We start from the raw sequence: 23,477 nt of genomic DNA, 5'->3' as shown, positions 1-23,477 counted from the left end.
CCCAGGTGTCAGGCCTCAAAGAAGTTGCCAGTTTTGCAGAGCCAGATGGGATGAGCCTTTGGGGAAGCAGGATTAACCTCCAGGGGGTTACCAGGTTTCTGTTCTCTCTAATTCAGAGCCGTTTTGAACCCAGCTGTTTATTTGGTGAGTTCCTTATCCCTCAAAGGAAAGTACTTGCATATTTAAGTTTCTCTACTTTTGTCATTTATCCAGTTGACACTTTGATTTATTTTAAATTATTTTTTTGAAAACCCAGTAACCTTGATTATAAATGGTTCCACATTCTAATATATGTTACCTTTATCTATTTAGTATCTTTGCTTATTCCAAAATAATACTTGAGTTAATCCTTCCTAATACCCAAATATTTTATAAAAATCAGTAGGTGAGAGAAAACAACCCCACTATAAAAAGTAGTAATGAGAAAAATAGTAGCAGTGTTAAAGTTATTGAATAGTTATCCTTCAGGCAGCTTAATCATGACACATCTTTACTGGATATTTTTAGTGAAGAATACACATTTGGGAATACCAACAGATCTTTTTATGGATGACTGTGAAAAAATGTTTCATAAGGCTAATAATTAGAATTCAGATTTTAGTTGAGTCAAGCAAATGAGATCACGGCAGTCTCAGAGAATTTGGGATTTAGATTAAGTTTTCTCCATCTGGATCAGTTAAACTCAGCATATTTTAAGGTAATTTGCCTTACTTGTTGTACTTAATAATTTGTAAACCTTTAAGGTCCTGTAAGTGTAGCTTTCATTAGATACACAAAAACATATTTGCTAGCTGTTGCATGTAATATCACCTCAGGATTTGGGGGAGGGCAGTTTATGGAATAATTCAAGATACATGGATAAGGTAGGGAGGAGGCCGGTGTTAAGCATTTCCGTGAAGGTCCGACGACCAGGTTGCTTTTCAAAGGGGTGTTCCCCTCACTCTGTGTCTCTAGAAGAAATCATATACATACCTGTGCCAAGGGAATAGTAGAGTGGGTTTATCCTTTAACTTTCATCTATTCATTTGTCCAGAATTATCTTCTGGGAAAAAAGGAAACAGCTGAGATGGCAGATAGAAACAAAGAAGTGCTGTTGGAGGTATGACTTCCTTCCCTCCTTCCCCTTTTCCTGCACATTATAATATTCAAATATTAAGCACCTTTTTTTGAAGTCCAGAATGTCAGTGCTCTATATTTATAATTACAATCATAAATAGGGAAGCCTATTTTCTTCCATAGCCTGTTGGAGAGAGTTCAGCTGTGTGAACATTAGAACACCGAAGAACCTTGTAAAACTTATTATTTTGCCAAGCAGTATATACTAGTGGGCTAAAAGGAGTTATGAGCTTTTAGTAGCTGATAAGTGGGAGAAAAGGCTGGTCAATGAAGGATGTGATTGTGCTGTTTTATCTGCTTACCCAGAGAGAAATTTGAGTATAGTTAGCTATTTACAAAATATTTCAAACCTTGGCCTGAAATAACTCAAATAATTTTAAAAATCATAATGATTCTTTTTAAAAAATATATACATCTCTTTATTTTGAAGAGTAATAAAACAAATTCAAACATAATTGAATATTTGGCTTTTGCTGATTTTAGAGAACTAAGGTCAAAGACATTAGTATGTTTGAAAATCTGAATAAACTCTTATTTAGCAACAAGGCTATTAGGAAGATGAAGATCAGCACTAAGCTTTTCATAGGGATGCTAGCTATAATTAAGAAAAATACTCTTCATAATTCCTAATTTTTTTTTTGTTTTGGGGAGAGAGAAATTAATTCACCTTCATGTGTTCAAGTTTAGTGAGGCTTTCTACTTTTCCTTTACTAAATACATGATTGATTTTTTAAATTAAATTTTTATCTAAGTATAGACATTAGAATCCAGAATTTTGAGTTTGTTTATATTCCTTTCAACCTAGTATTAAATATTCTTTGTTTTAGAATCATATACATTGACAGTTTTTAAATTGTGAAAGTAATCATTCATTTAGCATGTTGCTTTCTTTTAAAATATATTCCTATTTAACGTACAGCTAATCTAAATGTGTTGTTAATTTGGAGAAAAATGAAGTCTAATGTTTATGTTAGCTCTGACACTTTGATTAAATTTAGTGTAACTATGCTGTTTACAAATGCATTTAAGTACTTTTATATGCAACTCAGTTGACATTTCACCTTAGTTTCCTCAAAACAATGTTAGGTAAAAGTTCTTAGGGATTGCCATAGTCATTCCAGAGTAAAGCCATGTAATGTTTAGAATAGAAAGTTCTAATTGAGGTAAAATTAGCAGCATGGTTTTTATACAGAGGCATTTTGGTTTAATCACAGTGTCATGCATTTCACAGGGGTAAACACAACTTTGTTCTGAGAATCCAAGGATCATGTCTTTCCAAATCATCTTCTTATTTTAGGAGTGTTTTTGTGGAAGTTCTGTAACTGTACCAGAAATTGAGGGAGTCCTTTGGTTGAAAGATGATGGCAAGAAGTCCTGGAAAAAGCGTTATTTTCTCTTGCGAGCATCTGGTATCTACTATGTCCCTAAAGGAAAAGCAAAGGTGCGTCCCTTCTACTGACTTTTAGCTTCCTTATTACGCGAATTGATTTTAATTTGTAGTGAGCATGCTAATAAGGTGATCCAGGCTCTGATTTGTTTCAGCTCCTGTAGGACACACAGAACATTGCTTTGTTTATTGATCTATTATAAGAAAGAAGAAACCTGAAAATGTTCACTCTCTGCTCATTAGTTGGGCCCATCTCGATTCTCCTGGCAAATTTGAAATCATGGTTTTATTTCTTATTTTTGGAGCTTCTGCCAGAGTCATTTTTGCTTGTTATTGTTTGGGGAGAATACCTTTCTAGGATTACAGGCGTTTCAGCCTTGCTTAGGTAATGTGCTTCTGCTAAGGGCCCCCATGGTAGCTGTCACTTCTGTGCTTACTGGGGGCCCAGCACTGCAGAAGCTCTTTACAGGGTCATCTCATCCAGTGTTTACCACCATCCTGAGAGGTACATGTTGTCGCCCCTGTTTAACTGGCGAGGAACCCTGACTTGAGAATTGCTGTACTTGAGATATGCACTACAGGCACTGAGCTACATGATATCTCTTGTTCTTTCCAGAGAGCTCTATCATACTATATTGTATTTAATATAAATACTGTACTATATTTAAAGTCTCTTTAAAGTACCATCCTTTCCAAGCAAGTCAGTGTTCCTTATGAATGGCAAGACAGTAAGTGAAACGGACTGCCTTTTTGTTGCATCATGGATTTAAAGAAGAAGCATCTGCAGAGAATCTCACTGTCTTGTCTTCTGCAAAATAGCAATAATTTCTACTTGGCAAAGTTTGATTCTCAGTTAGAAGCTGTTACTAGTGATATCTGCTTGTTTACACATTACTGTTAATTCAGTCTTTCGGGTGTTTTTTTCGCAGGTGTCTCGGGATCTGGTGTGCTTTCTCCAGCTGGATCACGTCAATGTTTACTATGGACAGGATTATCGGAATAAATACAAAGCACCTACAGACTACTGTCTGGTGCTCAAGGTAAACATATATCTCTTTTTAGGAATTTTAATTGATGTTAGACATAGAGGGGGTTATTGGACATCTTAAAATAGTTTGGCTCTCCATCAAGTGTCCTATTTTTGCTTTTTTCTGTATAGGTTTTTAAAGAAATGATGAAGGGAATTCCCTGGTGGTCCAGTGGTTAGGACTCGGCGCTTTCAGCTCCCGGAGCCTGGGTTCAATCCTTAGACGGGGAACTAAGATCCCACAAGCTGTGCAGCGTGGCCAATAAATAAATGAAGGAAGGAAGGAAGGAAGGAAGGAAAGCCTGTGCTTATCCCACAGCTGACCCTAGTTAGAGTGATGATACTAGGAAACGGATACTGAATTGGAAGCTTTGAGTCATAATATATAAAATGGATTAGATTATAAATTTGAGACTCATTTAATAGCTGGCTTAGTTTAGGAAAACTTAGATCAGAGCCAAATGTGGGGGGGAAGGGTTCTTTTCCTGTCCTAACTCGGCAGAACCAGCAGAGCCCGAGTTCAAAGTAGACTGGTTCTCATCTGGTCCAGAAATAATCCTCGTCTCCCGTTTCTCCTGAGCCACGGCTCTGATAGCCCACGCACGTATTGTGATCCATCTAAGCTGTTTTTAGTGATTTTTTTTCCCCTATATCCAAACTTTTGAGTTTCTCATACTCATCATATCTGTAGTTTTGAGAACTGACATTTTTAGTGATCTATTGGAACATTAGGAAAAGGTAACATTAAAAAGTTCAGGATAATTATGGAGATGATTACGTTTTTCTCATTGGTCCATCTCAGTAGCCCCGTGGTAACTACTTAGGTCTACATGTTTATATCATCATTTGATTTTGCTTTTGTCTGAGAATTGTCAGTTAGGTTTGAAGAGGTGGTATTTGTTTAGGGTTTTGGGGTAGAGTTTTGATTGCTTTGATAAAGTTAGGTGTACTATAATGGTAGCCCTTTATGAAGTGATCGTTTTTGGAGAATACCCTATATCATTTAGTTAGAGTAGCAAATAATTTTTTAAAAGTCAGTATAAAGTAGCTTAATCCAGCAGTTTTCAAAATGAGGTCTAGGATCCCCTGGAGTCCCTGAGACCCTGTAAAGGGACCTGTGATGTCAATGTTATTCTTCTAATAATGCTAAGATGTTTTTTGCCTTTTACACTCTCATTCTCTCACAAGTGTATAATGGAGTTTTCTAAATGGTTACATGACATGTGATGATATCTTTGCTCCCCTGGGTAGTGGAATGTGTATTTGTATACTCTTATATTTAACTTTTTCTCAGCTTTAATTTCTTATAAGGTAAATATCAATATAAATAAAAGTTATTTGGGGGTCTCATAACATGGAGACAGTAAGAATTGGTTATTTCAGTGGCTCAAAGTTGTCAGTGAGAACCTACATTCTTTCCATCTTTTGCGTATGGAACTTAATAAGCTGCGTATCAGCTTATTCTCAGACCGACTTACCTCAGTCACAAATGGCCACTGCCATTTGACCCAACAAAATCCAGCAGAGGAAGAGGGACTATTTTTCCCTGTATTTGTCTTTTTTTAAGAGGAAAGAAATATTTCCCAGGAGTTCTTCTAACAGCCCTCCCTTTGAGGGCCGTTGGCCTGGAGTACATGCTCACTCTTAACACCAGTCACTGGCAGGGAACAAAGCCACCATTTTTGGTTTACACTAGTCAGAATTTGCTCTCTGAGGTGAGGGGTAGACATCCAAACAAATTGGAGTTCTATCAGAAAAGAGGTAGAGAGGAGGAGATAGCTGTGGGGAAGGCAATCAACAGTGTCTGTTAGGGCCAGAAGTAAGTAGGACCACTGACTAGTAGTTTAATCCTTTTTGCAGCTCATAGAATTCTTAGGTTAAGAATATTTTTGTTCTAAGGGTTTTCTTGTTTGTTTTTATAATAATGATTTGTATGCTTCATATTTGCTTTTAGTAAAGTAGGTTAAGCTAAATTTATGTATTTATATTGCCTACCTATTTATATCTAGAAATATTTAATGTATTGAACTAAAAAAAACACCATACCACTGGGTACAAATAATAGTAAAAATAATGGCCACCATTTACTGAAGAACTCCAGGGTGGAAGGTGCTTCACTAGAAGCACTGGACATGTCCATCTCACAAGTCTGGTCTAGAGTCCCCATTTTTCCAGATGTGGAAACTGAGGTTTAAGGGATCAATTTGCCTGAGACCGCTCAACTATTAGTATTTAAGATAAGTCTACACTAGATTTTGCCTATGTAAGTGTTTTATTCTTGAGCATATGAGTTCTGACAAACAAACCAAAAAATGCTGCCGCACAGGGTCTACACAAATGCAAATGTAAATATTCGTAGGGCCTGATCCCTTTCATCAGCTTTGAGCTTTAATGACTGAGTCTGAGTCCTTCCAGTGACATGCAGGATACAGGAAATATATACACACTTGTAGGAAGTAATAAAACACACCATTTGGTAATTAGTTTTTTAAGATAATAAAAATAAGGGAAGAGCTTATTCATGAAATTTGACAATGTAGAAATAAGATATATGTTGATGTATTATCTGAAAGAGGTACACACTTGGGACACATATGTATGCGTGTATAATTAAGTATCTTAAAGGAAACCTGTGTTTTAAAAAAATGTATACCACAACAATTGTTGGACTCGAGCTCAGCTTAGCCAGGTCTAAATTTTCATCCCTTGAGAAATGAGGCAAAGTAATTTAATATGTTAGGTGGGAAGGAAAAAAATGGTTAGGATTTAGGGATGGAGTATGAACATGAACTTCTCAAACACTGTTATTAATAGAAGGATGTTATACATGATAATCATGGAAGTAACAGGGTGGAGTGTTACAGTCTTATTTTTTAGCTTCTTGCATATTAGTTGAGAGAATTGATTTTCAGGCCTATATTGTTTCCAAAGTAATAAATGGGTTGTATATATTCAGTAGTTTCTTTTGGCACTTGGACTAAGATTTTAGAGTATCACTTTTAGTTACAGGTTAGGAATTACCTGTCTCAGTCTAATTTTTGGCAGGAAGGGTTTTTTCTTCCCAGGAAACTAGTGGTTGTGGCCCAGTGGAGTTAAAATACCCTGAGTCTGTTCTAGCACTTGCCTTTTGTAGCCAAGGTCAAGTCACTCACCTCCTATGCAAGACTCAACTGAAAAGTACATTGGGCTGTGAAGACTAAATCTGATGATGCAGTTGAAAAGCTGCTTATTGCCCAGAGGGCACGTGCTGTGGGCGGAGGGGCCTGCAGAGCAGTGCTCAGTCCACAGCAGGGAGCAGCACCGCAACAGGTGTGAGCACCTACTGCATCCCAGCTGCTGGGCCCTGCGCTGCTTCCCCCACCCAGGTGTGCACCTCCAGACAAGCACTGGAAGCTTTACCAAAGACTCTCTCATATGGAGTCTTCTGATTCCATGAGTTCAGTTAATTCAAAGCGAAATAAACACTCTCCTCCCCTTTCATAGTCTTACATTGATGATAGATTAAAACTTCCACTGACTTTGTTAAGCTTGGTAGACTTTGTTTCTTTGAAATGTAGAAGGGGTACTTTAGAGTTTCCCATGATGTGAAGGTTTTTTTGTCTTTTGTTTCTTTGTTTGTTTTCTAACTGAAACATCTTGACCTAAAATTTAACACAAGTTTCTTTCTTGTTTATTTTGTGAAAATACTTAGGGCCATTTTATTTGGCCCTATGGATGTTTAAGAGGTGTAAATTATTTGGCCATTATTCCAAAGACCTGTAATTTGTCAGGATATGTTTAAGCTTTGATAGAGTTTGTTTATTTCTTAGTTCTCCAGGGGACTTAGTTGGATTTTGCCTTTAATCTTGCAGCACCCACAGATCCAGAAGAAATCTCAGTACATCAAATACCTTTGTTGTGATGACGTGAGGACCCTGCACCAGTGGGTCAATGGTATCCGCATCGCAAAGGTAGGTGTTCTTTTGGTTTGATAATGGAACGATGGGTGTTTAATGATATGGTTTTGGTTGTCATGATAATTATCCTGTTTGTTTCATGTTCATGATTTTGCCAGTGTCTAGTTTTCTCAGGCCTAAGTTTCATGTTTTAAATGTCTTTTTTTCTTGGTGATGGGGATAAGCTTTTAACACTTGGTATCCAAGGAATGATACTGCTGGTAAAAGCTTATGTAGCATCAAAGTGATTTATTTGGGCTTTGGAGAATGCACTGTGTGATTCTTATATAGCAGAGTTTAGCCTAAACAAAAGAAATTTTTTGAAAATTAAACTACCTTGGGGTTGGGGGAAGAATGAATAGGTGGAGCATGGAGGATTTTTAGGGTGGTGAAAATACTCACACTCTGTAGGATACAATGGTGGGTACATGTCCTATACATTTGTCCAAACCCGTAGAATGTAAACACCAAGAGCGAACCTAAGGCGACCTATGGACTTTGAGTGATTATTACATGTCCATGTAGGTTCACTGATTGAAACAAATGTACCACTCTAGTGGGGGATATTGATAATGGGAGAAACTATGCGTGTTTAGGGGCTGTGCACGTATGTGGGAAATCTCTGTACCTTTCTCTCAGTTTTGCTGTGAACCTAAAACTGCTCTTAAAAAAGAAAGTCTGAAAAAAGTTGTTTTAAAGGACATCTTAAAGATGATTATACATAATGCTTGAAAGGGTATTTATTCAGTTACTTTTAAGTTAATGTAACTAAAAATAAAATTTATTACAGATATAAAATCAAAGTTGCTTTAAAAGTAACTGAAAAAAAATCTTTATATTGTTAATGAACATAATCAGAATCAAGTGTTGACTTCTTGCTGCCTCTCTCAAAATGAGGACAAATAAGAGTGGATTATAATTTACTGGTATGAAAAGAATGTTTGAAGTATTATAGGTATTTTAATACAGACTATGAGTCAGTAAACAGAAATGTGTCCCCTTTTCCTATCCCACGCATCCATACCATACCCAGTAAAGTACCGATGTCATCATTTACTGCCTTCTGTTTAGTACGGGAAGCAGCTCTACATGAACTATCAAGAGGCCTTGAAGAGGACAGAATCGGCTTATGATTGGACTTCCTTATCCAGCTCCAGCATTAAATCAGGATCCAGTTCTTCCAGCATCCCAGGTAGTTTAAAATGTCCAAAGAGCTCTTTACTACCAACAGGAAGGTGTCTCTATAGAGACTGATAGAAGACCTGGTTATCTCAGAGTGATTTTTTAAAACTAGAGCCATGCCTGATTTCTAAATTATAATCAATAGGTACATGTGCTTTTATTCATTTATTTTTTAATTTTTAGAGGGGATAATATCATGGGCTAGTTCACAAATGTGTTTGAAATGGAAAACCGGTAAAGTGGTAAAGCCAGGAGATTTGTTATATATTTATGAAGTTTATTTGAAACTCAGTCATATTGCTGAAAACAACTGTTGATGCATAATTGGGGGTAGAAAGTCGCTTGGAGAAGAGCACTTCGAATCATGATGAAACTGCCCTCCTTCCCCACAGGTTTCCTGACATTTCAGCAGAGTGGAAACAACTGGAATTAGTTCAGTATCACAGTCAAGGAGGCTATTTAAGTCATCAAACTTTGTAAAGTTTTCAGAGGAAATAGTGATACTCAAAAGGGGCTTATTTTCAGATTCCCACATCCTTTAAACAAGGATGCTGTGATCACATCTTAAGATAAATGCTTCTTTCCCTTCAAAAGTTCCGTAAATGATATCTGTGTCATCTAAAATCATAACTTTTTTCTTTGTTCTAACAGCCCATGTTATGAAATAATTACTTTAAGAAGTATTTGATTTAAAAGCTGTATGACTAGATCTCATCCCTAAATAAGTAAATAAAAACACATCGAGAATGTGTATATGCATGGGCTAGTGTACACACATATATTCTCTATTCTGTCCACTGAGAGGGCTAGGAGCAGTGACACCCCAGTAGCAGTGAGAACACTAAGAACCTAGACCTCGGTTTCTCGATGCCATTTTCCAAAACAGAGGAGCCAGGGCTCTGGAGTGGCTGATTCTAGGGCTGTGGCAGAGAATATATGAGATGAGCCTGGAGCATCATGTGACAAAGGAAGTACTCAAAAAAACACAGCGATGGGAGTCTGTAAGAGGGACCCAGGACCCACCCTGAGAGAGTGCTCAGCGGCCAAAGCTGGAACAATTTGAGCAAGAAAATAACATAGTATAGGACTGTAATCCAAATTATAAAATAAATAGCCATCAGTCCATGGGGATATAAATAAATTATTGAATTAAATAAATAAATGGAGAAGAAGAGACAAATCTCCTGTACAGATTTCTAAATAGATTTATACAGATGCTCTGCCCTCAAGGAGGTGGCACTTAACTCCCCTCTTGTTAAGTGTGGGCTGTGTAAAGTGACTTGCTTCCAAAGAGCACGGAGTGGGGAGGTGTACCCTTATATCGGAGAAAGCTGACAAACCATACGTCGGCCAGGTGATCAAGGTAATAAGTCATATTGATAGCATGTGCCCTTGATGCAGTGTGATGAGACTGGCGTTTTCCCTCTCTTGGTCTTCCTCCCCAAATCCCTTAACCTCAGAGAAAAAGCATCAGACAAATCGAAATTGAGAAACATGCTACAAAATACCTGACCAGTACTCCTCAAAACTGTCAAGGTCATCAAAAACAAGGAGAGTCTGAGAAACTGTCATGGGAGACATGACAACTATCTGTAATATGGTAACCTGGATGGGATCCTGGATCAGAAAATGGACATTACGGAAAAACTAATGAAATCCAAATAAAGTTTGGAGTTTAGTTAGTTTTTTGTTTAAAGTATCATTTTATATTCTTTTTTTTTTTTTTAATTTATTTATTTTTTGGCTGCGTCGGGTCTCAGTTGTGGCGTGCAGGATCTTTTGTTACGGCACATGGGCTTCTCTCTAGTTGTGGCGCATGGGCTTAGTTGCCCCGTGGCATGTGGGATCTTAGTTCCCTGACCAGGGATCGAACTGGCATCCCCTGCATTGCAAGATGGATTCTTAACCACTGGACCACGAGGGAAGTCCCAGAGTTAGTTAATATTAACATGTGAGTGTAGGTTCATTATTCGTGACACATGGACCAGAGTATTGTAACATGTTAATAATGAGGTAAACTGGGTGCTAGGTATGTAGGAACTGTGCTAGTTTTGCAACTTTTCTGCAAATCTAAATCTATTCTAAAATAAAATGTTTATTAAATAGGGGGGGAGAAACCTTTGTGGCAATGGATTAGGAAAGGCAAGGTAAGAAGAGCATGTCACAAGTAGGATTGTAGAAAATGGAATTAAGGGAAAGATGGAGGGGAAAAAAGATGTATACTATTTTTAAAAAACTTACATAGCACTTAACAATTCAAGTGCTTCCACGTGTTACTTTATGAAGTGGTATGGTGCCTTTTCCAGCATCATCTGTTTGTATACATCGTGTTAAGTACTAGGTAGACTTTTTCAGGTAAACTGTAAAATCATACATATTCATGCTGAAGAGAGCTCAAGAAGTCACGTTCCAGCCTCTTGTCTTATAGGCTGTTGTCCTAGATATTAGATAGGGATGAAGAAAATAGAGTAGGTTTTATCCTATATTGCTTATATTTTTACCCTGAGGATACTGTCTTAACTTTATCTAAAGGAGTTTGTGGCTGTTATCTTTGCAGTACTCTGATGAACTCGGCTGGACTTGCTTAATACTGCAATCTAATAATACCCACGTCTCACAGAGTGACTGGATGGGACTAGCTTTAACATTTGAGTCTCCACCAGATGCCAGACATTGGGCTAGGTGCTTCTGCAAGGTTATCTCACCTGACTTGGAGTCCAGTGAAATAATCTTTCCAGTTCCCTCACCCTGGATGTCAGTCAAATTACACTGTATCCTCAGCCATTCCCAGGTCCCTTGAAGATGTATTCATGCCCTTCAGGAAGCCAGGCTATGACACAGCTGCTGTCTTGTGATGTCAATACCTGAATCCCTAGGAAATACACTTATTACTGGGTATCAGATTCTCAGTATCGTTCATTACTGGGATAAAGGAAGTAATCATCATGGATAGATCTGAATTCATAAGTGAGAAATCTCTGAGATGGCCTGGAGCAGGGGTATATAACAAGATTGATTCTCAATGTAATGAAGATATGACTGAACAAAAAGATTCACTACTCTATTCATGGTTCATTAATTCTCTCTCCTTTTAAAATTTATTTATTTATTTATTTTTGGCTGCGTTGGGTCTTCATTGCTGCCCGTGGACTTTCTCTAGTTGCGGCGAGCGGGGGCTACTCTTGGTTGCAGTGCGCGGGCTTCTCATTGCAGTGGCTTCTCTTGCGGAGCACAGGCTCTAGAGCGCAGGCTCAGTAGTTGTGGCGCACAGGCTTAGTTGCTCTGCCGCATGTGGGATCTTCCCGGACCAGGGCTCGAACCCATGTCCCCTGCATTGGCAGACGGCTTCTTAACCACCACACCACCAGGGAAGCCCTCATTAATTTTCTTATTTGCTAGGAGTTCTTACAAGACAGGCTGTTAGGATACCAATAATGTTACTCGAACCTTTTATTGCAATTATCAGTTTTTTGTGGTGAACTATTTAAAAAAGAATGGAGATTTCCTACTTGCCCTAGGACAAGAGAAGTTTTCTAGTGGAAAACACGGGCTGTGTTTGTGTGAAATGAGTCAGGTAAAAGTAACTTGCTGCCGTTCTGCATCGCATCTGATCTTGAGTGAAAGTTATCCAAACATACATATTCATACGTCACAATACTGACTTACTTAATCTGATTTTTGAAAATCTGTTTCAAACAGAGTCTCAGTCCAATCACTCCAATCAGTCTGATAGTGGAGTGTCTGATACCCAGCCGGCAGGACACGTCCGTTCCCAGAGCATCGTGAGCTCCATCTTCTCCGAGGCCTGGAAGCGAGGCACGCAACTGGAAGAGTCTAGCAAGGTAACACGCTCGGGTCAGGGTCGAGGGGAAATCTGTAGTGTTCCAGGGGTGTAGCTTGTTGTTCCTTTATTAGGAATCTTTCTTGGCCTTATTTCAGTATTCTTCCTTTGCTTCTCCTCAGAAATGGACATTTGTGAATTGGCTCTGATGATCTAAGATCTCAAAAAAAAAAAAAACCTAGCAGTTTTATCAGTGGCTCAGGATTTTAAGAAATAACACTTTCCACTCTTAATCAGTTTTGGATGGAGCAACAACACCCTCCAGTGCCAGTGCCTTAATTTTGTTCCAAAAAAGCTGCTAAGTGTTGATTATTTCTTTATTCGTTATTAATTTAGTTTATTCAGACTCATTCCTCTATCTTCCTTTCTTTTACGCTTTTTGGCATTTCTCTGCACATTGATGAATTTTCTCAAATTATAGTTTATGTGGAAGACTAAATTCCAACTAATCCCCTTAAAATTTAGGATCCCTGAGCCTTGCATAGGAGGGTTGTTCATTGACCCTGAAGGACGCAAGTATAATTATTGCAAGACTGTTTAGAAAAACAGAGAGGTTCTTTAGCCGGGTTGAAAGATACCGTATCAAACTGCCTCTGAAGTCCTGTGGGCGACCGTGTCCCAGCAGCGCTCACCTCTCCGCAGGCGAGGGCACACGCCATCGCCAGGAGCCAGTAGGACACCCGGCCTGGCTGTTTTGTTTTCACCCGGCAGTCATTGTGATTTTTCATTGTTGTCATTCTTGTCTGAATCACTTACATCAGTACGTTCATCAGTGAGAATTAAGTGGCTATTTCCCCTCAGTTTATTCCTTTATTTGCATATGTGGTTGATCCGCTGGACATGGAGAGGGTGGAGGGAGGCGTATGTAGCCCAACGGGGTGGAACACTTTTTTCTCTTAGAAAAATAAATATTTGAGAATTGGTTCTAATGACCTAAATTCTCAAGACACTGGCAGTTTAACTCCCTTATCAGAGGCTCCCTTATCAGAAGTATTAAGAAATACTTCTTTTTCCTTCCCGGACTTAATCAATTTGAGTGGAACAGCGCTGTTTGGTGCTGGTAGTCCATATATGTCGTAGAGAAGCCGGGTTTACACAACTCAGATACCTAAGGAAAAGTCCTTTACCTTACTAAGCTTTTAATGGTGTTATCCATGTGCATTTTAAATTGTAGAACTACCCAGTTGTTATGAGAAAGGCCAAGGAAAGCAAAGGTCCACATGGTCTGTGACGAAGCAGTGTAGTCCGTCACGGCACGTAGTGTCAGAAAGACCACGAACCCTGCCATGCAGCAGTGACAGTGTGTCTGAGTCTTGACCCCCTGTGTGTTTCTTGTCCTGTTACCTCAGTCTCAGGTGCCAAATGAGAAGGCCAGCACAGCTAAGGTCTACTACACCCCTGCAGCAGCCAAGACAGGGTCAAGTTAAGGTCGGGGGCTGTTCTTTGGAAACACATTAACCTGGGTGACTCCTGTAACCAGATCTTGCAGACTAATGCTTTTATTTTGATGTGCAATTATTAAAGGAACATGTGAATGTCCTGAGGGGCATTAGAACTCAGCCCCTTAATGAGCCTTTTAGTCTACTAACCTAAGCATTCTTGATGCTAATTAGATGTCATTCAGAATTGGAAACAAATGGTTTATCTTGGAACCTCATAGTTTGTTCAAAGAGCCTAAAAGATGTACCCAAAGTTATTAAGCCAAGAGTTCTTCCTCTGCTCTTTCAGAAGTACTTGAACCACATTCATGCATGAGTAGCTCCATGAAATAAATGACCAGATGTGGTAATTTGGGCAGTGCCAAGAGGGGCCCACATGGGCTGGTCAGCAAGTTGTTGGCAAACTTTAGCTCCTATTTCTTGGTACATTTCCTTTACTCTAGCCTTCCAAAGTTTCCTCTCATTTTCTTCTGGCTTTTTCTGTATGATATTTTTATGATCTTTTGCTGTAATGTTTATGAAGCATTTCTTTATGTATTTTCCAGTAAAACAAATGTAAAGAATACCCCCCCTTTACCTGCATTGCTGGACTTCTGTGCATGTTGGATGCAAGTGTCTCACACGAACACGAGTGTGTGTGTCGAGCTCATTCATTCCTGTGTGACTGTGCACGCCTGCTGAACATTCTCATGCTCTCACGTGTCTGCTCACTAGCTTCAAAAAGCCATCCTCATTCTTCGGGAGGCCCTCCACCAGCACTCCTAAACCCAGTTATGGCATCTGCTTGATGTGGATGCGGTCCTGGACGGAAAGGTGAACTCCAGCCATCACATCTCCCTTTGCCAGAGTCCGGGGGGTGGGGGGGTGGGGGTGCGGTTCCGTGCTCAAAGGCCCTCTAACTCGGGGCAGGGTGTGTGAAAGCCAGAGGCAGAAATCAGAGGGCGCAGCACCATCCAGACAGCTCGTGCAGCAGGAAGTTTTCCCCAGGTTGTTAGGCAGTCTGGCTGTTTGAGAAGATCGTTGGGTAAACACATTTTCTCCCCACCCTTGTTGCCCAGGGAGTTAGATTTTAGCCTTCCCGACATTGTCCATCTTTATGATCACCAGCTGCTGCATCCTTTCATGCATGTCTCTGATTCCTTGCTTTTTAGTTTGACAGTCAAAGCTTACCTCTGTAACTGTTGTGTTTGTTGTGTTTTCTCTCTCCCAACCTCCCTTTTATCCTCCTTTTAGGCCAGAATGGAGTCTGTGAATCGAGCCTACACTTCTCTCATGCCCCCTTTGTCCCCGCAGCCTAAGCCGCTCACCCCCTGCTCTGCCTCACAGCCCTCGCCGCCCCTGCCCCCGCCGCCCCCGCCCCCGCCGCCGCCGCCACCCCCGCCGCCGCCCCCGCCCCCGCCCCTGCCCAGCCAGGCGGCCCCTTCTGCGGGCTCGGCAGCCGCGATGTTTGTCAAGTACAGCACAATAACCAGGCTGCAGAACGCCTCTCAGCATGCGGGAACCCTGTTTAAGCCTCCCCCGCCAGCAGGGATGCAGCCTCCCTCCTCGACCTCACAGGCAGGGAAGCCTCAGATCCTGGTGCCGCCCGGCGGAGCCGTTCCCCCGCCGCCTCCCCCGCCGCCTCCCCCCACCCCCGGCTCGGCTATGGCGCAGCTGAAGCCCGCCCCCTGCGCCCAGGCCCTGCCGCAGTTCAGCCCGCCCCCGCCCCCGCCCCCGCCCCCGCTGAAGATTCATCACGTGCAGCACGGCGCTCCAGCAGCCCCTCCGGCGCCGCCCCCACCTCTTCCCATCCCTGCACCCCTCCCTCCCCAGGCCCCCCCCAAACCCCCTGTGACCGTGCCGCCCGCCATGCCACAGGCTCTGTCACCTACACCTACTCCTCCCGTCCCCCCAGTGAAAAAGCAGCCGGCGCTTCCTGTGTCTCACGTTCCACCCTCTCCCCCTGCTCCTCCTGGCCCGGTCCCCCCGCCCACGCTACCCAAGCAGCAGAGCTTCTGTGTGAGGCCCCCTCCCTCCTCTCCGCTGTCTCCGGCGCCCTCCGTGGTGAAGCAGATAGCCAGCCAGTTCCCCCCGCCTCCAGCCGTCCCCCCCGCGGAGGCGGCGCCCTTGAAGCCCGCCTCAGCCGCAGCAAACGTCGCCCCTCAGTCCCCGCCTGCTGTGAAAGCAAAGCCCAAGTGGCAGCCCGGCTCTACCCCTGTCCCTCCTCCGGACTTCCCTCCTCCTCCCCCCGAGAGCAGCCTGGTGTTTCCTCCACCTCCGCCTCCGCCTCCGCCTCCGCCAGCCGCACCCACTGCTGCTCCTGCCCCTGCCCCTGACAAAAGCGGATCTCCGGGCAAAAAGACCAGTAAGACGTCCAGTCCGGGGGTAAAGAAACCTCCCCCGACCCCGCAGCGCAATTCCAGCATTAAGTCCGGCAGCTGTGCAGAGCACCCTGAGCCCAAGAGACCCTCAGTAGACAGTCTAGTCAGCAAGTTCGCAGCGCCGGAACCCTCGGCATCTCCCGGCAAGGAGACGCCGCCACCTCCCGCAGCGCCCCCCAAACCTGGAAAACTCAGTCTTCCCGGAGTTCTCCAGCAAGGGGGCGTGTCGGCAAAAGCATCTGTTCTGAGTGGGCGCGGCAAGGACTCCGTGGTAGAATTCCCTTCTCCTCCGTCCGATTCTGACTTTCCACCCCCTCCGCCGGAAATAGAGCTTCCTCTGCCCCCCGTAGACATTCCAGCAGTGTTCTCGGGAAGCACGTCTCCAAAAGTGGCAGTGGTTAATCCGCAGCCACAGTCATGGGCTAAGACGTCGGTCAGGAAGGCCCCTCCGCCCACGCGGCCCAGACGGAACGACAGCACCCGCCTCACGCAAGCCGAGACCTCCGAGCAGCCGCCAATGGCCACAGTCGTGCCACAAGTGCCCACCTCTCCTAAGTCCAGCCTTACTGTCCAGCCTGGATTCCTGGCTGACCTCAACAGGACACTGCAGCGGAAGTCCATCACGCGGCATGGCTCGCTCTCCTCGTCGCGCGTGTCCAGAGCGGAACCCACGGCCACCATGGATGATATGGCATTGCCCCCGCCACCCCCCGAGCTGCTCTCTGAGCAACAGAAAGCCCGGTATGGAGGCAGTCATATATCAGGCTATGCAACGTTGCGGAGAGGGCCGCCTCCCGCTCCCCCCAAAAGAGACCAGAATACCAAGCTCTCAAGAGATTGGTAGCTACCGTAGGACTTTATTTCCGTGGGATCTGTAATCCGTTCTACAGTCCGCTCACCTGATCATCTACGAATTCAGGCGTTCAGAGCCTCTTGGTATGATGTTGCTGTTGTTATTCAGGTAGTGTTCAGCTATATGTGTGTGTACGTGTGCAGGTACACACATAGCTATACATAGGTAGTGTGTGTATGTATATATATGTATACATATATGTATATGTATATATATAGCTGAAAGTGATTCTATTTATTCTTTTTCTCTCCTAATCTGAAAATGGGCTTTGTGTATTTTGGGTGGCAGCGGCATGGAAGGGGATGTGTGTCCTGCCTGTCCCTTATGATTTCTATTATCTATCATGTGGATCGGACCAAAAACTTCTGACTTAATTAGAAGGTATTTTATAAATGTCCACGCGCGGCCTATCTGTGCATGTTGTATATTATATATTAAGGATAGACGTATAATGTGCTGCTTCTCAGTTTGAGAAGACAACCAGAATGTTTGGTGTATCTGTGGGGCTTTTGTGTTTGTTTTTTCCCCAGTTGGCTGAAGTTAGAACTGCTTGACTGACATTTCATTACTATACATAAAGGGGCACTTTAATCAGGAAAACCTCTCAGCTTCATAGAACGGGTAATAGTGCAGTGTGGGGAAATTTTCAGACACTTATCTGTACGTGGTCGGTCGTGCATAGAAAAAAGTAAATACATGGTGTAACTAAACCATTCTAGTTGCAAAACTGTTGCCATGATCCCACAGGAATCTAGGATGTGTTCTGTCACAGGTAAGCTCTTCGCCTGTAATACATGGATAATTTAGTACTATAATCCTGCATAGTTCTTTTTGTACTGTTGGGATCCTTTTCATGAGCTTGTGAAGCTTCAAGTTTGGCTTCATGATTCTTGCTTTGATTTATTGTAAGAGGATATCCAACACGATACCCTTGGAATGCTCTGTCCCATTGTGTCTTTCGGTCACCAGTTACCTCCTTATAGTGTGTGCTGTAGGTAGATGCCGATACTAGGTATCTGTAGACAATTGCTATATCAGGTATACTCAATCCTTTGTCCAGTCCAATATGTTGCATCATGATGAAAAACAAAATCATCTTCTGAAATGCGTCTTTTTTGGATATTGCTCTCTAGAAGGATGGATGATTAGAAAAGAGAACAAAACTGGCCCCTGTGCAGCTGTCATTAATCAGGTTTTTTGTGGCTAGTAATGTGAAATACAAAGAATTCATTTAAGTGTGGGGCTATCATAGAGGGAGGGGGGAAATGAGTTTTTTGACAGTTTCACCCATAGCGACTGGAGCACACTAGGATCCTTGCTTGTTGTAGCCTGGTTGTAGAGCTTTGTCCAGGTTACCAGGTGTTCTGATGGGAGTTGTATGGTCCAAGTACAGTAAGTGACATTACATATTATGCATATGCAGTTTGGTATAACATGGAATCATTGCTCTAAGGACACACTATAATTTCTGTATGCTTCACACTGTACTTCTAGATGCTTTTTTTTCCCTGTGAATTTTCCTCGGTATATGAGAGAAATGTGTATTGGGTCATCAATTTGTGATGATAAATTGACCGTCAGGTCAATCTCAGAGCTGCTCTTAAACCAGAGAATAAAAACTAGCCTCCCCAGCAGTGATAAATGAGCACGCGTTGTAATGAGAGTCTGTGCCTGTTATGAATAGGGATCACCAGTGCAAACTGCAAAAATCTCTGACACTATCCCATAAGGAAAAAGCGATGCCAGTACAGTGGGGCAGAGATAGTAAATAATTCAAGAATAAGCAGAGTTGTGCTATGGAAACAGGATTTCCCTGTAACCCATTCTCCAACAAAGTACTTCATCATAGTAAGAGGCACCCCCCAACTGTCACAGATGTCACAGTATACTCGTGTGTTTATAGAGCAATAAGAATATATACCATTGTGCATTTGTTACAGCCCTGCTTCTTTAAAAGATACTTTTTAGATCTTTTCGGTTCACAAAGTTTTGTGTGCTTGATATTGTTATGTTTATGAAGTGACCTTTAACACATCTGCGTTAATTTAAGCATGCACAGCAATTTGAAAAGCATTTGAGTAAGACTGCCAAGCTCTACTGTGACTCATGAGTGAAGTGATTTCCCATTGTCTTCTGCCTGCAGCTTTATATTCTAAGGATCGCCCTTATTTGTGGGATAAAGAGTTTCTAAGAATAGGAATCCAATGATATAAATATTCATCACTAGGGTTTTTTGTGGTGGTGGTGGTCTTTTTTTATATGAAGGTGGGCAACTTCAGCTCTCCTTGAGGGAAAAAAATCATGTGCCCTCAGTATTCATTCCCTCCCCATTTGAGCCCTAAGATCCAGCCTTTTTTTTCAGTGGGGAATTTCCCGGGCCTTCTTGCTTGTGTCAGTCCGGATGGTAGCCATCCTGAACTGATGCTTCTGATGTATCGTTTTTCTGAAAGAGCAGACATCCTTTAGAACACTAGGGACACCAAGGAGAACAAGGCCAGAGGAGGAGCTGTATCATTTTTACCCCAGTCAGTGGCTTGTTGACTATTATTTGACAACAGGCTGTTTCCGTTTGTATTTCTCCAAAGACAGAAAAGGCTATTTAATCAACATTTTTTTCTGTGTGTGTGAAACAACTGAATCAAAAAAAAAAAAAAAAAAACCAAAATGATACTTTAGATACACTTCTAGTGTTTTACTCCCTAGTGGTTTTTTTTTTTTTTTGAATTTGGATATTTGTTAGGATGTGGTTTCGTCGGGGTTCGGGGCTTCAGAGATTACTGTTATTTTTGTACTGTTCTTCTTCCCTGGTGTGTTCAAGGAAAAAACGTACTGCCAGATGACACTAGTACTGTGCCTTCTTTCACTGCCTCCTGCTCAGCAGCTCTAACTCAGTAAAGCTTCTTCAGGTCAAGGAAGAAGATCTTGGCAGCTGTCTTGGCTGTACCGAAAGATGAACAGCGTAGATGAACTCATCCTGCTGTGGAGGGCAGTGCAAACAGGTACCCATTAGAGCTAGTGACTAGATTAATTAGTGACACCCTTAACTTCTACCACGTAATTTCAAAATTGGATCCAACCTATGCTTAAAGTTTTGGCACCAACTCTGAAGGGTAGCAAAGCCTGTTCTGGTTAGATTATTCTGTACTGAAGCTTTTACTACTCAAATGCATTTTTTTTTTTCCTTAGCTGCTACAGAATTATACTCTTGGAAAAAGTAACTAACTACTACTGTAAAGGTTTACAGGTACCCACTTAACTGTAAATTGGATTTTTTTAAATTTCTGGGGCTTTTTAAGATGATAAGACTGCTGACTTCAGAAAAGTTATAGGAAACAATTTTCATCAGAACGCCTCACAGAAATGTAGACATGCTAACGTTTCACAGTCCTCTGACATCAAGGTGCTCCTGCCCACTGACGGCATATCCTGCTAAGGAAGGGCTGTGAACTCTCTTGGAAGTCCCCTCTCTATGTAAGTTTACTTGCCACTGAAAGCAGTCCTGAGTTTATCAAGAAAGTTAATCTAAACAAAATTGGGGGATCATGAAGAATAATTCCAATAGAGTAACAACTCTGATGTCAAGGTTATTAATAGCTGTGCATCCAATTAGAGTTTCATTAAGCTGCTATTCTGGGAGAATACAACTGCTAGTAAGTTCATGTCAAGGATGTAAGGCTACGATTAGCCTGAAAAAAACTTCAGGTAATGGTAGGATTGGTTGGATTTGACTATCAGGCCACCAACAGAACCCTTTGTCACCTTTTTTCCCTCAGCTAAAAGCAGTTTTATGTTACAAACACAAGGTGATTTTAAACAAGCAAACTAACCTTTTCCTCGTTTTATATATTACCAAATTTTTTATACAGTTTTCACATAGTTATAACTTATCTCACAGATTTAAGTTCAGACCAATTAAAACTGTATGACCCTGTGTGATTGATTATAGGTGTAATGACTTGCTTTCAATAACACAGGCTTCCTAATTTGGATTTATACACTTGATAAGAGGACGTCTCTTTCTAAAAAAATCACTTTAGGTTGCAAGTACCTTTTGCCACTTGGAATTTTGTTTTATACACTTTACGTCATTGCATAAAGCAAGTTATTCCTAACCCTATAGGAATATGTGACCACTCACAAAGTTGAGATTTGATCCATGGAGAGATGCAAGTAGTGCAGAATTAAGTATCCCAATATCTTTTAAGATTTATTTTCATTTAAAAATTGAAGATCATTGTTAACCCCTTTACCAGACTCCCTCAGACTAAACAAGTGCTCGGTTCTTAATTGTGCCCTTGGAAGATCTATATGTAAAAGAAATCTGAAATTTAGCTGTAGTATAAACTTGCTAAGTAAAAATAAGCTAAACAAACACAATATACTTGATAAACACTCGAAGGAAATAATCTCCAGTTGGTTTGCTCTTTGCTTGTTGAAGTAATAAACCATTTAGAAGAGGAAACATCTGCTATAACCCCCAGTGCCTTGAACTCTTTTGGAGGATTAGCATTAAAAAAAAAAAAAAAAAGTCCAACAGGCAAACTTCTTTGAGGTGCTAATGAAAGAGAAGGAAGGTGTTTGTTTGTTTTCTAGTTTGTGCAGAAACAGGAAAAGTGGTCTCACAAGAGATGGGCTTCATCTACCTAAACGGGGTCTGGCTGCTTTCTACCAAAGACATTTAGAGAAGTGAGTCGAGTCAGGGTGATGGTGAATACTACATATTTAAAAGAAGATGGCCAAGTTCAGAAGTGAATGTTGATCATGGATGGCTGTTAATACCAAGCTCATCATCTAAGCCTCAACCTCTTCTTAGGCAGAACATGCTTGTGGCACTTCTTAAAAAAAAAAATCTGCATTTTGGAAACTGTCCATTGTTAAGTTTATCGTAACCTAATACCAAAAACTGCCATTTTTCATGATTACCACCTCCTATATTTTTCTCTCTACTTGTAAATAATTCCTCCTAGAAAATAAGCATTAACTGGAATGTTTCAAATGATTTTGCTTAATTTTATTATCAGCCAGTAGTGAACTCCTTTTATAGAAATGTACATTTAAAATATTAGCTTGTGCTAAATGTCATAAAAACATTGTTTACTGTTTTAAAGAAAAATTGCACATTATATTTAACTGGGATTGCTCCCAGTTGCTGACATCTAAGCTGTGGGAGCTCTGCCATAAATAGATACAATGTAGGAATATACCTTATTAAAGCATGAAAAAGGCAAAAGGAACTGCATTAAAAGTACTGGATAGAAGACGTTATTCAGATGATTATGCACAGCTCAGTAAAGATGAAGTTAGTTTTTCTTTCAGCTTTGTAGCTATTATTTTCTTCTGCTTAAATGTACGCTCTCATTTAATTATGTGCCTTGCTCCCTGATTGTGCAAACCTATATATATATAGATATATATAAGAGATATATTCAGTACTACTGACCATGTTTTTGTTCTACTGCTGGATTAAGTTATTTTCCAAGTTACTCTTGCCAGTTACTGTCAGTAAACTATTGTGATGGCTGAGGACAGTAGTCATACAGTCAGTGTAATTTTTCAGCTACGTGTTCTCCTTATGTCAGCTTATCCAATCCTTAATAAAAATACATAGATTTCCTTTAAACGTCAGAACTGTACTTGACTGTTTGTTTGTTTGTGGATCGGCACCACTAAGAACCTGGTTTTGCTGTTTATGTCAAGGTACCCAAAACAGAGAGGCTGCAACACGCACATAAAGTGTGAAGGTAAACAAACTGTAATTTGATGTGTTGTTCAACTGTTTAGCCTTTAAGAAAATAACTTCTAAGATTTTCTTTCTTTAAACAAACAAAATACAACTAGGTACAAACTAGTACAAAAAGAGGTGCTTTTTGTTTCAAAGCCTTGTTACCACAATCATGTCTTGGACTGCCATGTCAAGGTATGTATAAATGTGGATTCGAATGTATTTACAAATCATGTTATCATCAATCATTTACCAAACTGGGCAAAAAGAACAGAAGGTCTCCTTTTTTATATTAAAAGAAAAGAACTGTATGTATTTGGTGGAAAGTGATCAAAACCTCAGGTTCACTTACAGCAAAAATAGGGACAGAAAGTAATTATTTAGTGCAACAGGGAAGGATTCTCTCTGACACACTTAAACTTACTTACCACCTTAGAAAGGAGGTTACGGGAGTTCCCTGGTGGCCTAGTGGTTAGGATTCTGGGCTTTCACTGGTATGGCCCGGATTCAGTCCCTGGTCGGGACCTGAGATCCCGTAAGCCACACAGCACAGCCAAAAAAAAAAAAAAAAGAAAGAAGTTACTTGCAGAAATACATTCACAAGACATTTAGGAT

General features: G+C 41.1%; 1 protein-coding gene across 8 annotated transcripts in view; it reads left to right on the top strand.

The window, feature by feature from the left end:
- RAPH1 (Ras association (RalGDS/AF-6) and pleckstrin homology domains 1) overlaps positions 1–23,440 on the top strand; it is an 89,568-nt gene extending 66,128 nt beyond the window's left edge. For 6 of the 8 annotated variants that reach the window (XM_082466972.1, XM_082466971.1, XM_082466974.1 and 3 more), the window contains 7 exons: positions 1,034–1,099; positions 2,414–2,557; positions 3,433–3,543; positions 7,382–7,480; positions 8,537–8,657; positions 12,347–12,489; positions 15,161–23,440. In XM_082466972.1, coding sequence (XP_082323098.1) covers positions 1,034–1,099; positions 2,414–2,557; positions 3,433–3,543; positions 7,382–7,480; positions 8,537–8,657; positions 12,347–12,489; positions 15,161–17,131 — 2,655 coding nt within the window. In that variant the 3' untranslated portion in view covers positions 17,132–23,440. The other 2 variants (XM_082466977.1, XM_082466976.1) reach the window with 2 other exon arrangements.
- Positions 23,441–23,477: the final 37 nt, after the last annotated feature.

The sequence above is a fragment of the Balaenoptera physalus genome (genome assembly GCF_965194825.1).
Source record: "Balaenoptera physalus genome assembly, chromosome: 6".
Taxonomy (NCBI): Eukaryota; Metazoa; Chordata; class Mammalia; order Artiodactyla; family Balaenopteridae; genus Balaenoptera; species Balaenoptera physalus.
This window is presented reverse-complemented; position numbering and strand designations above follow the sequence as displayed.